This window comes from Haliotis rufescens, unplaced genomic scaffold (assembly GCF_023055435.1).
Source record: "Haliotis rufescens isolate VD_foot unplaced genomic scaffold, xgHalRufe1.0.p SCAF_63, whole genome shotgun sequence".
NCBI classification, from domain to species: Eukaryota; Metazoa; Mollusca; class Gastropoda; order Lepetellida; family Haliotidae; genus Haliotis; species Haliotis rufescens.
Window position 1 is genome coordinate 139,967 of NW_025964354.1, and position 15,138 is coordinate 155,104.

Genomic DNA, 15,138 nt, shown 5'->3' on the forward strand with positions numbered 1-15,138 from the left:
TTTAGCAAGATCTTAGCAATACCACGGCGGGAAACACCAGAAATGGGCTTCATACATTGTACCCATGTTCGGAAATCGAATGCATGTAGTATATTCCTCCATCACATGGTGTAGTAGTGACTCGTTTCCAAGCAGATAATGGCATGAGGCCTTGAATAACTCACTAATGACAAATAACCAGCTCCGTATATATGAACTTTGTGCGAACACGACCAATGTCTGAAACAATGTGTATAGTAGAGGAACGAGAGGAATATTGCAGCTAAGGGCGCTATTTGGTTCCAGCACTCGATGGCTTCCCCCTTTCTGAAGCTTGGCCGTGGCTTTCTTCGTTGGCTTAAAATAACGATTACAGAGTCAAGGATGATGAAGGAACATTGTGTAACAAAATGACGATGTGTGAGCATTTGTCTGTTAACGTTAGTTTCGGTTATATTCGAGAATACAAAACTAGTTGTTGACACTATCAAGAACCGTCTTATCCCTACAAGCATTTGAACCACATACATAACAAGGCAACACATTTCTGCAGGCATCGACGTGACTAGGTATTCTTTAGCTGAAGACCCGTGAAGATACGGGGTAGAATAGGTCTTCAGCAATCCCTGCTTGGCGTAAAAGGCGACTATGCTTGTCGTTAGAGGCAACTTACGGGATCGGGTGGTCACATGGTCAGGCTTGCCGAGTTGGTTGATGCATGTCATTGATCCCAATTGCGTGGATCGATGCTCATGACATCAATCACTGGATAGTCTGGTTCAGACTTGATTATTTACAGACTGCCGTCATGCAGCTGGAATATTGCTTAGTGTGGCGTTAAACAACACACAAACAAACTTGATGGTAGGTTTGACTTATATTCCATTCCATCATTTCCATCTGTTACAAAAATATACAAACCTAGTCTACAATTTAACGTTGACATTCATTAACGTTTCATGTTCCAAAGTTGTCATTGCCACACACTGAATTGTAAATATTTGAGCGTCAAATTATACTGTACTGCCTGCATGTCCCCATCTGATATTCTTAAACCAGAAACACGTCGTCTCTGTAATGGTATTGTCTTGAATTCGAATCCCTGATTCGTACAAGTTCTTGCTTTGTGAGCACAATAACCATATTGCTTGTTTTCAGAGGACTGGATCGTGCTACTGGATATTCTGGTCCTCACTTGATAGTCTGATACGTCGGGCAACATCAAGAACAACAAAAAAGCATTTTAATGCAAATTGTGTGAGTGGCGGTGGCAACAGGTAGGGCCAGGTATGCGTACCCTGTTGCACATTTGCTGTGATCACAGGTTTTCAGTGATGCATTTCTATAATTGCCATCTTAATAAGTTTTTGCCTTTTACGCCAAAAGAATGTATTTGTGATCGTGAATGGTTATTCTCTTGCGTCGATGTTCGATCTTTATATTTAGAATGATATAACAAGTCCAATGTCCCGTACTTGACAATTCTGTTCAATATGGGCCGTGGGGTAGTCTGGTAGTCAAAGTCTTCAGTCGTCACGCCGAAGACCCGGGTTCGTGTGTTAATCCCCTTTCTGGTTCCCCCACCCTGCTGTTGCTGGAACATAGCTAATTTCTTTTAATTTAATAATACTCTCTAGCACAAGCAAGCAGTGATCCAGATGGGTTGTCCGGGTAAGAATTGAGTCGCAGTGCTGGTTGTAAGAGACAACCAAATGGATTGTTGCAGTCACCCATTAGTTACCCGTGATGATTACGGGGTAGAATAGGTCTTCAGCAACCCATGCTTGCCGTAAAAGGTGACTATGCTTGTCGTAAAAAGGCGACTAACGGGATCGGGTGGTCAGGCTCGCGGACTTGGTTGATGCATGTCATCGATCCCAATTGTGTGGATTGATGCTCATGATATCAATCACTGGATTGTCTGGTTCAGACTCGATTATTTACAGACCGCCGTCATATAGCTGTAATATTGCTGAGTGCGGCGTTAAACAACAAACGCACATCCAACATACAGTGAAGTCTCTTTAATTCAGACGAGGCCGGATTAGCGTATGATGAACATGGTTGGTTGGTTTGTTGTTTTACGCCGCACTCAGCAATGGACACCGAGAAGCATGAATACGTCTATGTGTACAAGACCCGTGAAGACCATGCTTGCCGTAAAAGGCGACTAACGGGATCAGGTGGTCAGGCTCGCCGACTTGGTCAATGCATGTTATCCATCCCAATTGTGTGGATTGATGCTCATGATATCAATCACTGGATTGTCTGGTCCAGATTTGATTATTTACAGACCGCCGTCATATAGCTGGAATAGTGCGGCTATAAACAACAAACCTAAGTAACTATATGTACAAAATGTAAAAATTCAGAAAGTGGGTTACCGGAAAGCATGAGTCAGAATAAAGGACTTTCACTGTATACTATGTTTGATGTATGATCTGTTTAATGTGTATTTGGCTGCTGTACTTAAAGTCAGTTGTACACCAGAGCAATGCAACACTGAAGGGGCCTGTGATATTGCCATCACGATGATACACAATGAGATCACAAGTGTAGTTATTGAGAATCAGGAAGTACTCAGGGCAGTATACGCGTAGCTCATTGTGTGTAACTTATGAAAGTCAAATATAGACTGCAGATGTCAATGATATGACAAGACGGAAATGTTATATGCGTTCCTTGTACGAGACCTACACCAGAAGCGAGACGAATCTGAAATATCGACAGGATAACAACAAGCAACATTCAAAGGTGTTCATCTGTGTCGAATTGAAAGTCTATGAAGTCAGTACTCCTTCCGACTTATGCAAATGTACACACCTCTTTTTCGTTGATACCTTCATCAACAAAAAACTACATATTGCAGTAATATGTCTGAAACTGTAACTAATATATGGTCTTGTGCCTCTAAGATAACGAGAATTACCACATAGATAAGCTGCTTTGAAATAGTTGTATTTAACATTTGAACAAGCAGGACGAAAGCATCATAGTTAGCAACATACAGCGTATCAGATACATGTCGTAGGCATCCAAAGGCCTGATATCTTTCATGACATATTGCTCTTGTTATTCCTGTCATGTGTTTGTGATAGCGCAAGTGGAGTGCAAACCAGGAACACAGTTTGTTTCTTCTTTTTTTTAATGAAAACTACTCTTTACATTTATAATTCATTTCAAGACATCGTCTAAATGTTCATAGACAATAAACCAACGCATCCTCTGGTTAGTTTGGTTGTCAACTGACAAAAAAATTAGTATCTGAATCCTGAGAAAATTGTTTCGGTAATGACGTGGATTTGGGTGGATGTTTTGGGTACCCTAATATTCCTTACATAGACATCTTGAGGATTTATGAAAATGACGGTAACCCAGCCTTGTGTCAAAAATGAAATATTGAAATTCTTTTCAAAATAAACGCCTCCTTTGAAACCGATGGGCCCAAAATAGTTGACAGTTGGTCCCACCGATGTGACACCAGAACGTGTTGGGGAGATTCAGATACGGTTTCCAATATTTGGTAACAAAAGTTGATTGAGCGTTCCTATTTCGATTTCCTTTTACTTTTGTTAATGTGAGATTGACACCTGTATCGTTTCCGTCAAACATCTTGTTGACATTGAGGGCGGAATTATAGGAACAGAAAAAACAAAATGGATCACATAAACTAAATCATAATGGACAATCGATCGAAATGGATGAATGATGTGACATGGAGTATGCATATTCTGACCATCACCTGTGCATTCTCTGGATGAGAGGGGCTCAAGGTTGTTGCCAACAAATACTAGTATCATCCCAGAGCCAGGTACTGCCATTCGTAGAAAAGTATTCTGACACTCGGTCGTTTGTGGACGGCCAAATTCAAACCCATGACCAATGCTACGCATAACTTGAGTCCATCACTCAGCCAACACCCTAACGGTGTAATATTGTAGTGGGTTCGAATACCATATTTGCGCCAATTATGATTCTTGGTCTGACATCTTAATCTCTTCTTCGTCATGTATCACTTTGGGCTTTCCATCCTAAATAAACTCACCTCTCTCATCCCCACATGAAACTATTTTAGACATGTTCACATTTCTGAATAGAACACATTGCATTTAATATTATTCAGACCGGTGAGCTGCGTGAAGATATAAGATCTGAGAACCGAAATATTTAACAGCACATGAGAGCATAAATAATTGCAACCAGCTGATAATCCTTTATGATCATGTAGGTGTAGTAATAAGTAATGTCCATATATGTATATTTTGCAGTTAGCAATTGAAAACACAACAGTGCATTCGTTTATGTTTGTTCGAGAGTTTGATGACATGAACGTTATTAGGTCTTGTATATTATTGAAAGGAAGTAAATGTATTCATAACCAAACTAAAGGCGAAACTCTACTAATTTGAGACATTCATGTAATGTTCAAGTCCATAGAATACACTCGCATATTTTCCCAAGATCGTAAGAGCAATATTTAACTACGCGGAGATCGTTTATAAAAGACTTTTCAAAAGTCAAAATAAATAATTAACCACAGACGAATGTTTTGAAATATTATACTAAGCGATAGTTTCTTCCTTATTCAATACTCTGCTTTGAATTACTTTCTATTAAATATTCTCTATTCTACCCTGACAAGAACAATAGCTAAATGAACTGTTTATTTTACGCCTATTATGAAGCATTGTTATTCAAGTACCAGTAAGGGAGGCTATTGGGCACTTGCACAAGGAGGAAGTACTATACCACACACAGAGATATAATATGTATTGCTTGTGTCGGTACTCGATCATTGCAACATGGCATGTCTGCCAGTGATGTACGCCTTGTGCTGGCTGGTCATGGCTTCAAGTGTATCAGAAGCCAAAGAGGAAGAAACAAACAGTAAGTATGCATGTAAATATATTCACCAAACTAAAGGCGATACATTACGTATTTTAGGCACTCATGCAAAGTGTACGTCTATTAAATACACTCGCATATTCGAAAAATTGGGAATAACTAACGCATATAATGTTCACATTATAATTATTTATCATCAGAAAGATTTGTTTACGTTCAAGATGTCGATTGTATGATTAATTACATGCGATGTATATTCATGTAAATTACGTGCCAGGCAAAATAAAGATTACGCACATTTTCGGTGGTGGCAAAATAATGAAACAAACAAGAAATATATATTCATTGGTGATGTACTGATACGGGTACCATTGCTGTGTTTTGGGCCTTAAGTTTGAAGTGATCTTGAGACTGTTTCTGGCATAGTTTTGATAACGCTTGTAAGGCTTCAGTAAAATCCAATATTCAAGTGTATAAATTATTTTGCCTGGCAGGTAATATATCGTTGTTATAATTCGGGGCAATTACACGTACCGACATTAATACAGACCGTCTTACTGCTTATGACCGACCACTGCTGATGGCGTAGATCATTCACAAGTGATTACATTTGGACACGGTACTGCTCATCAATTGTACTTTGGCTTTCAATCGGTGTTGGGAATACGTTTAGCGTGTATTTGTTGTCGTTCAGAACAGTCCTTTCAAAACATCAACACCAGAAGACGGCAAAATTGTGACGAAAATTATATAAACGGACAACTGGAAATCTCAGCTTTCACCAAAAAATGTCCTGTTCTTACGCTAGCTTCCGCCAGTCACACAATTTGAATACAAAATCAAGTGTTGTTGTCTAAATCCGCATTCCTGCCATAATTGGAGCCTGTGGTCTGGCTCGCTGACTTGGTTGATGCCATCGTATGTGGTGTCAATCACAAGCAGCTTTTGACCTGTGTGATTTGGATTGTATTGTGTAGCCAAGAACCAACTCTCTCTATGATGATATTAGATATCCACTTGAGGTGTCAGCACATGTCTTGATTATGATGATATCAGATATCCACTTGAGGTGTCAGCACATGTCTTGATTATGATGGTATCAGATATCCACCTGAGGTGTCAGCACATGTCTTGATTATGATGATATCATATATCCACTTGAGGTGTCAGCACATGTCTTGATTATGATGATATCAGATATCCACTTGAGGTGTCAGCACATGTCTTGATTATGATGATGTCAGATATCCACCTGAGGTGTCAGCACATGTCTTGATTATGATGATATGAGATATCAACCTGAGGTGTCAGCACATGTCTTGATTATGATGGTATCAGATATCCACCTGAGGTGTCAGCACATGTCTTGATTATGATGATATCATATATCCACTTGAGGTGTCAGCACATGTCTTGATTATGATGATATCAGATATCCACTTGAGGTGTCAGCACATGTCTTGCTTATGATGATGTCAGATATCCACCTGAGGTGTCAGCACATGTCTTGATTATGATGATATGAGATATCAACCTGAGGTGTCAGCACATGTCTTGATTATGATGATATCAGATATCCACTTGAGGTGTCAGCACATGTCTTGATTATGATGATATCAGATATCCACTTGAGGTGTCAGCACATATCTTGATTATGATGATATCAGATATCCACTTGAGGTGTCAGCACATGTCTTGATTATGATGATATCAGATATTCACTTGAGGTGTCAGCACATGTCTTGATAATGATGATATCAGATATCCACTTGAGGTGTCAGCACATGTCTTGATTATGATGATATCAGATATCCACCTGAGGGGTCAGCACATGTCTTGATAATGATGATATCAGATATCCACTTGAGGTGTCAGCACATGTCTTGATTATGATGATATCAGATATCCACCTAAGGGGTCAGCACATGTCTTGATTATGATGATATCAGATATCCACTTGAGGTGTCAGCACATGTCTTGATTATGATGATATCAGATATCCACTTGAGGTGTCAGCACATGTCTTGATTATGATGATATCAGATATCCACCTGAGGTGTCAGCACATGTCTTGATTATGATGATATGAGATATTCACCTGAGGTGTCAGCACATGTCTTGATTATGATTATATCAGATATCCACTTGAGGTGTCAGCAAATGTCTTGATTATGATGATATCAGATATCCACTTGAGGTGTCAGCACATGTCTTGATTATGATGATATCAGATATCCACTTGAGGTGTCAGCACATGTCTTGATTATGATGATATGAGATATCCACTTGAGGTGTCAGCACATGTCTTGATTATGATGATATGAGATATCCACCTGAGGTGTCAGCACATGTCTTGATTATGATGATATGAGATATCCACTTGAGGTGTCAGCACATGTCTTGATTATGATGATATCAGATATCCACCTGAGGTGTCAGCACATGTCTTGATTATGATGATATCAGATATCCACTTGAGGTGTCAGCACAAGTCTTGATTATGATGATATCAGATATCCACTTGAGGTGTCAGCACATGTCTTGATTATGATGATATCAGATATCCACCTGAGGTGTCAGCACATGTCTTGATTATGATGATATCAGATATCCACTTGAGGTGTCAGCACATGTCTTGATTATGATGATATCAGATATCCACCTGAGGTGTCAGCACATGTCTTGATTATGATGATATGAGATATCCACCTGAGGTGTCGGCACATGTCTTGATTATGATGATATGAGATATCCACCTGAGGTGTCAGCACATGTCTTGATTATGATGATGTCAGATATCCACTTGAGGTGTCAGCACATGTCTTGATTATGATGATATGAGATATCCACCTGAGGTGTCAGCACATGTCTTGATTATGATGATATGAGATATCCACCTGAGGTGTCAGCACATGTCTTGATTATGATGATATCAGATATCCACCTGAGGTGTCAGCACATGTCTTGATTATGATGATATCAGATATCCACCTGAGGTGTCAGCACATGTCTTGATTATGATGATATGAGATATCCACCTGAGGTGTCAGCACATGTCTTGATTATGATGATATCAGATATCCACCTGAGGTGTCAGCACATGTCTTGATTATGATGATATCAGATATCCACTTGAGGTGTCAGCACATGTCTTGATTATGATGATATCAGATATCCACTTGAGGTGTCAGCACATGTCTTGATTATGATGATATCAGATATCCACTTGAGGTGTCAGCACATGTCTTGATTATGATGATATCAGATATCCACCTGAGGTGTCAGCACATGTCTTGATTATGATGATATCAGATATCCACTTGAGGTGTCAGCACATGTCTTGATTATGACGATATCAGATATCCACCTGAGGTGTCAGCACATGTCTTGATTATGATGATATCAGATATCCACTTGAGGTGTCAGCACATGTCTTGATTATGATGATATCAGATATCCACTTGAGGTGTCAGCACATGTCTTGATTATGATGATATCAGATATCCACCTGAGGTGTCAGCACATGTCTTGATTATGATGATATGAGATATCCACTTGAGGTGTCAGCACATGTCTTGATTATGATGATATCAGATATCCACCTGAGGTGTCAGCACATGTCTTGATTATGATGATATCAGATATCCACTTGAGGTGTCAGCACATGTCTTGATTATGATGATATCAGATATGCACTTGAGGTGTCAGCACATGTCTTGATTATGATGATATCAGATATCCACCTGAGGTGTCAGCACATGTCTTGATTATGATGATATGAGATATCCACCTGAGGTGTCAGCACATGTCTTGATTATGATGATATGAGATATCCACCTGAGGTGTCAGCACATGTCTTGATTATGATGATATGAGATATCCACCTGAGGTGTCAGCACATGTCTTGATTATGATGATATCAGATATGCACTTGAGGTGTCAGCACATGTCTTGATTATGATGATATCGGATATCCACCTGAGGTGTCAGCACATGTCTTGATTATGATGATATGAGATATCCACCTGAGGTGTCAGCACATGTCTTGATTATGATGATATGAGATATCCACCTGAGGTGTCAGCACATGTCTTGATTATGATGATATGAGATATCCACCTGAGGTGTCAGCACATGTCTTGATTATGATGATATCAGATATCCACTTGAGGTGTCAGCACATGTCTTGATTATGATGATATCAGATATCCACTTTAGGTGTCAGCACATGTCTTGATTATGATGATAATGAAGCAAGAGGAAATTAGATAGATTAATGTTTCGGGGACCATTGACAAAACCTCTTCAGTGTGGTAAGGTTTGGTAATTCACCTTTATGTCACATGTGCTTCTCAGTATCTGGACCACAGGTGCCAATCTAAATGACAAGTATACGAATTCATCACGTTGACACCATTACAGTGGGCAGCATGGTCACATAATAATTATGTATTGTGTACATTTGGGAAACAATGGCAAGTACTGACACAATACGGGCAGTCATCAAGTTTCTTTACTTCAAAGAAAAGTACTTTCCAAGAAATGTATGACGGCATTACAGTGGGCAGCATGGTTAAATAATAATTATGTATTGTGTACATTTGGGAAACAATGGCAAGTACTGACACAATACGGGCAGTCATCAAGTTTCTTTACTTCAAAGAAAAGTACTTTCCAAGAAATGTATGACGGCATTACAGTGGGCAGCATGGTCAAATAATAATTATGTATTGTGTACATTTGGGAAACAATGGCAAGTACTGACACAATACGGGCAGTCATCAAGTTTCTTTACTTCAAAGAAAACTACTTTCCAAGAAATGTATGACGGCATTACAGTGGGCAGCATGGTCAAATAATAATTATGTATTGTGTACATTTGGGAAACAAAGGCAAGTACTGACACAATACGGGCAGTCATCAAGTTTCTTTACTTCAAAGAAAAGTACTTTCCAAGAAATGTATGACGGCATATCACAATTGTATGGGAATAACAGCCCTAGCTATTCCACTGTTAAACGTTTGGCAGCTATGTTTAAGACTGGGAGAACAAGCTTTGATGTTGACCTTAGGTCTGGGCGTCCCTCAACTGCCTTCAATGAAGATTCAATCAAGGAGATAGAAAAAGATAGATGTCTTATCATTGCTGAACGTGAGGAACGTGAGGTTTTTAAATTCTGATCTAAAGGAAAATATTGAACTGTCATAATAATCTCTCAATCATATAACTTTGCAATGTTGGTAGAATCTCCCTTTAACAAAACCTGTGGTTTTGGAATAATTGGCCTTTTAATCCATTTAAGGATTGACTGTGAATTGATTTCGGTTTATTGAGGCTTAATGTCCTGTGCATAACGATACACGTGAGTAGAAATGGAGTAATAAAAGTAGTCCAACACGTGACCAATTCAGCTAATCAGAATGCAGGAATTTCGATGAACACAATGTAAATTTAATTTTAAACACGTGCTCATGATATAGTCGGAATCGTACTATCGCTTCATGAAGAGATTTACCCCCTCTACACGCAGCACAAACAGCGAATGGGACTTCTCCTTGGAAGCGCTGCCTACTCGAACCCACCTAGAACTTTTCGGAGAATGTGGAGACTCCACAAAACTGCACCCTTCTGCATTATGTAGATTGTCAGAAGGGTTGTATTCCTGGTAGCAAACCCGGGTACTCTCCCAATGCCGGTAAACAGTTTCGGAGGTACCAAACCTAAGACACCGAGAACAATGGGGAGTCGGACAACTTTAATTGGATTTATTAAAAAAGGACAAGACAGGTTTGTTGGCCTGGATACGTCTGATGCTATAAACGGGCCTACTCCAAAGAATTTTGTATTATGGTGACGCCCTCTACATATTCTCGGTCGCAGACATGGATGGACCTCTGCAACAAAACCACAAGACGGTAATAAAATGATCCACTTACACCATCATGTGGCTTAAGATACTATGTTTGTGTGTAAGCTGGGCATCTACTAACAATGTGTTGGGCAGTCTCATTAAATTCATTTCATAACCTTCTTTTAATAATTTACATTTTAATGCAAAAACAAACATAGACGGATTCGAGTGGGAAGTGACTGGTCCTGAGCAGCACACAAAAAGCCTTCTGTTTCACTGTTCAGGCCAGCCGACCTCATCCAAACAAAGGACTCTGCAGGGTTGCTGACCAACTCAACATACTGCACATAAAACTCGATGCTGTGGTCGTTCATATAAATATATATATTCATAACCAAACTAAAGGCGAAATGAGCATAGTTGTCAAGTTGTCTTTTGACTTTCTAAGTAATCACAAGGTTCTCACCCTTTGCATCCTAGAATACAGTGGCCATTGTTTACTTCACTTGTCTTGAAGACTTTGATTTCATTGGTTCCGGAGAAGTGGAATGGTGTCAACTAATTGATTGACGTTTTGACGCGGGATCACAGTGGTAGACCCATGTTTCTTCACCCGCTACTAATCTATTTTTAAAACTGACGACATCCTCATCGCTCTATTTTTCTTAAGATCAGAATTTAAAACAAAACCTTTGGCTCTCATCACTGAGATATGTTATTCATCTGTAAATGTTTCATGAATACTAGTGATAGTTTCCATGGATTCACGTCTTCTACCTGTGTCTTCCCCAGGTTCAGCAATGGTAGATATTATATTTGACAGTATAAGGTTTTCTATCTCTTTGAATGAATCTTCATTGATGTAAGTTGAGAGACGTCCAGACCCAGGCTCATATTCAAGGCTTGTTCACCCAGCCTAAAACATCGCTCTTGAATTACTATATACTGTATATTATTTGTTTTCAATTTCTTTTGAATATTCTTCACACATATTTCACTAACCAGCAGAGCATGCTACCATAGCATCTATAACATCAGTAAAGTCCGCCATTTACTTGATACTCCAACAGTTAAATTGTTGATGCAATGTCTTGTGACATCCAAACTGGATTACTGCAATGCATTCTATGCTAATCTTCCCATGAAAACCATATCAAAGCTACAACGCATTCAGAACTCTGCAGCTAGATGCATCTCTAAAGTTCCAAGATCCAATCATATCAGTCCTGTCCTCAAAGCACTACATTGGCTTCCAGTCTCCTTTCGTATAAACTATAAGATATGTATCATCACTCACGACTGCCTCAACAATAGCGACTTTCCAGACTATCTTAAAGATCTTATATCCCTGTACTCTCCAGAGTGTGCTCTCCGATCCTCTGGTGGAACTCTACTGTATCAGCCTCTGTCTACTTCTGCTATGTCTGACCGTGCCTTCTCCTTTTGCAGTCCACAGTTATGGAACTCTTTGCCTTTGAATCTGAGAAACTCTGCTTCTAAGGAAACGTTTAAGTCTCTCCTCAAAACCCACTTCTTCACTTCAGCTTTTCAATAGATCTCCTGATTGTTGGCATATGTACATAGACATTACATTTTAACTTTGTCACAGCGCCAATGAGCAACTGTCGATGGATATTAGGCGCTTTACAAATCAATTATTATTATTATTATTATTATTATTTGCAAACTGTTACCTTAGCATATGATATCTAAGCATTGGTCTTTTCAAATACAATTATTTACGTCATACTAAACAAAGAAGAACAAAGGATAACCTTGTTATTGTCTAAGTGTAGTATGTAACACCCTCTGGGGCATTGAGCATCATCTCGATACACGTACATGTACTTCAGCTATGGTAGGAGCACCACGTGTGTATTAGTGAACCCTTGAAACTAAGATCATTGTGTCTTTCAGCCTTCACGCTTAATCCAAGCCGGAGGATCTATTCGAATGTTTATCCACAAACTGGTACTACAAAACATGTCCAAGAGGGTACAAATGTTACGCTTGTTTGCCAAAATGCCCCTGAGAATGAGAAGAATGTCAATGTTCTATGGTACAGAACGAAAGGAACACACGAAGCATACAGTATGTTTGTCCGCTGTCACATAACTTCGGGCACCGTAAAGACACTTGATGGAAAAGCATCTTGTTTCAACAAATCATATGGATTGATGATACACAATATTGATAAACAGAATGAAGAGAGATGGTATTGTCTAGTAGATAACACGTTCCAAAGTCAATATGTTGAAATCAAAGTCGACAGGCATGACGGTAAGTGTGGATTCTTGTTATAATAATACCATGTAAATAACGCTGTATTATCCATATTCTATTCATGGGATCGCTGTCACAGTTTATGCAAAACTGGTCAAATATAATTACATGAATGTCCAAGTTTGTAAAATCACAATATATACTGTCTGATCATCTTGGTTGTCGGAACATTAGAATCTACTTCACAAAGAATCAGTTCACCCACGGCAACTACGGTGAAAGATGTCACATTAACATCAAAGTCAACAAAAGGCACGACAGAATATACAACAGAAGGTACAGATAAGGAATCGGCATCCATAAACACACTGGTTCCTCTGATTGGCGGAGCTGCAGGCGGTGCGTTCGTCTTATTGGCTCTCGTGATCACTGGCTGCGTTCTTTACAGATCCCAGAGGGAGGTGAACAAGCCTAATGGTAAATGTTATTAGTGAAGTATTTCACGTTATACTACAATGTGTTATTAAAACTTTTGAAAAAATCGGTTTTAGATCGTACCTTGAAACCATCTTTCATACATTAATATTCCCAGTCAACATATGTGGACATCTGTTGCATACTTAGCAGTTTATCACATAGGATGTTTAACCGACAAGTGGTAACATTAACAACTCAGTACCTTCGTCTGTTTCTTTACAGATGAACCGGCATCAACAACAGATTCCAACAGGTAACATAATGTAATACATATATGTCTCGTGTCAAGGGAAATAGATAAAATAGCTTCAATGGAATGTTCTTATGCTACTTAAAAGGAAGTGACATTTTCTCTCACTGATCCGTATACACATTTCGTGAACCATTGCTACATACATCTTGATATCCCGAAGCAACGTATGTCCCTTTACTCTTGTTTATTGTTTATTCAGCAAGGTTAAATAGGCAATATAGGTAAACATTAGACATTTGTAAAGATCATGAGGGCAGTTGTATGTACAAACAAAAATATTATTTTTGAATATAACTGAGCAAATGTGGTTAGATAAGTAGTTGGTTAGCTTAGATTATATTTATCACTGTCACTGTACATATACAAACAACCTGAACACGCCACAAGTGCTACTCTGACAATCGAATGCAGAAACATGTATCCTGAACTTTAAGGTGGGCAGTATATTATTCCATACTGCATTGTTTCTGATATCAACTTTGATTCGTCCCAAGCATTCCATGTCGTACATCTTCGCAAAGAAACATGCATATCGTGTTCATGATATTGATAACACTCAAACTCATCAGTTAAGTGGCATGGTATTTCACTCTATCATGATTGTATGTCTGCAGAGACCCAGGAGAAAATGTTGAAGGGGCTGTTGGTGAGTACTACAGATGAACATAATGTAATGGAGGGGGGGGGGGAGGTACTGCTATTGCTCGAATATTGCTTAAAGCAGTGTAAAACCAAACTTACTAGCTCGTGCATTAGGGGGGGGGGGGGGGGGGGGGGACATTATTCCAATGCCTAGCGCAATTTTTAATCTTTGTTAAGTAAATATGTTTGAAGTTGGGACATTTTCTATACGTGAGTAGGGTCATTAGATCATAATTCCTGTAAAGTAGGAAAACCTACTTGAATCTAACATGTAGGCGTAGTCTCTTCACTTCCGAACAAACACACATGGTGACATGTAAATGCATCAGTTGAGAAAAGAAAAGAAAAGTTCTCGGTTTGTCAATCTCAAACTCGAATTGCCAGTGTATTTGGCAAGTAAGGACGGCGCCTTTAAAAGTCCACAGCAGGAATCTATCTGTTCATGATAAGTACCTCATACATCAATCCCACTTCGTTATCTTTCTTTCTTTCACTAATGGACAGTGGAAGGTGTACACGCGTCCACGTGTCCCTCCTCATTCAGAAGGATACTATAATACGTCTTATTATTGCCTATTGTTACAGTGATGGAGGGAGATGTCATGTACGGCAGCTGCGGCGCAGGCAATGATGACTACGCACAAATACCCTGTCGTGAACCTGCATCTGCTTCTCATGGTAGGTCTTTGTTTTCATTTACATTTGACAAAGTGAGCGTGTTAAACATGGTACGAACACATTGATGTTATGCAGATATCGGAATGATAACCTCTTGGTGAGAATGGTTGAATGATATTTGTGTCGGATATATCTATAATGAATATTTCTACTTCTGGCATACTGGGGGGCACGGGTGGCCCAGTCGTC

General features: G+C 39.3%; 1 protein-coding gene across 2 annotated transcripts; it reads left to right on the forward strand.

The window, feature by feature from the left end:
* Positions 1-818: 818 nt before the first annotated feature.
* On the forward strand, positions 819-14,096 carry LOC124118997. 2 transcript variants are annotated; one of them, XM_048387020.1, is made up of 4 exons: positions 3,986-4,866; positions 12,594-12,956; positions 13,134-13,376; positions 13,599-14,096. In XM_048387020.1, the coding sequence occupies exons 1-4, from the start codon at positions 4,782-4,784 to the stop codon at positions 13,631-13,633; spliced, it is 726 nt and encodes a 241-aa protein (XP_048242977.1). In that variant the 5' UTR covers positions 3,986-4,781; the 3' UTR covers positions 13,634-14,096. The 2 variants fall into 2 exon arrangements, 1 of the variants encoding a protein (XP_048242977.1); XR_007218858.1 differs by lacking the exon at positions 3,986-4,866 and adding an exon at positions 819-1,266 and having other exon boundaries at positions 12,594-13,376.
* Positions 14,097-15,138: the final 1,042 nt, after the last annotated feature.

What these genes read in the sequence shown, in the direction of transcription:
- LOC124118997 (XM_048387020.1), top strand. Translation starts at nt 4,782, where the DNA reads ATGGCATGTCTGCCAGTGATGTACGCCTTGTGCTGGCTGGTCATGGCT. An exon ending in CAAAGTCGACAGGCATGACG is followed by an intron (nt 12,957 to 13,133) that starts GTAAGTGTGGAT and finishes TCGGAACATTAG; the next exon opens with AATCTACTTCACAAAGAATC. An exon ending in GGAGGTGAACAAGCCTAATG is followed by an intron (nt 13,377 to 13,598) that starts GTAAATGTTATT and finishes GTTTCTTTACAG; the next exon opens with ATGAACCGGCATCAACAACA.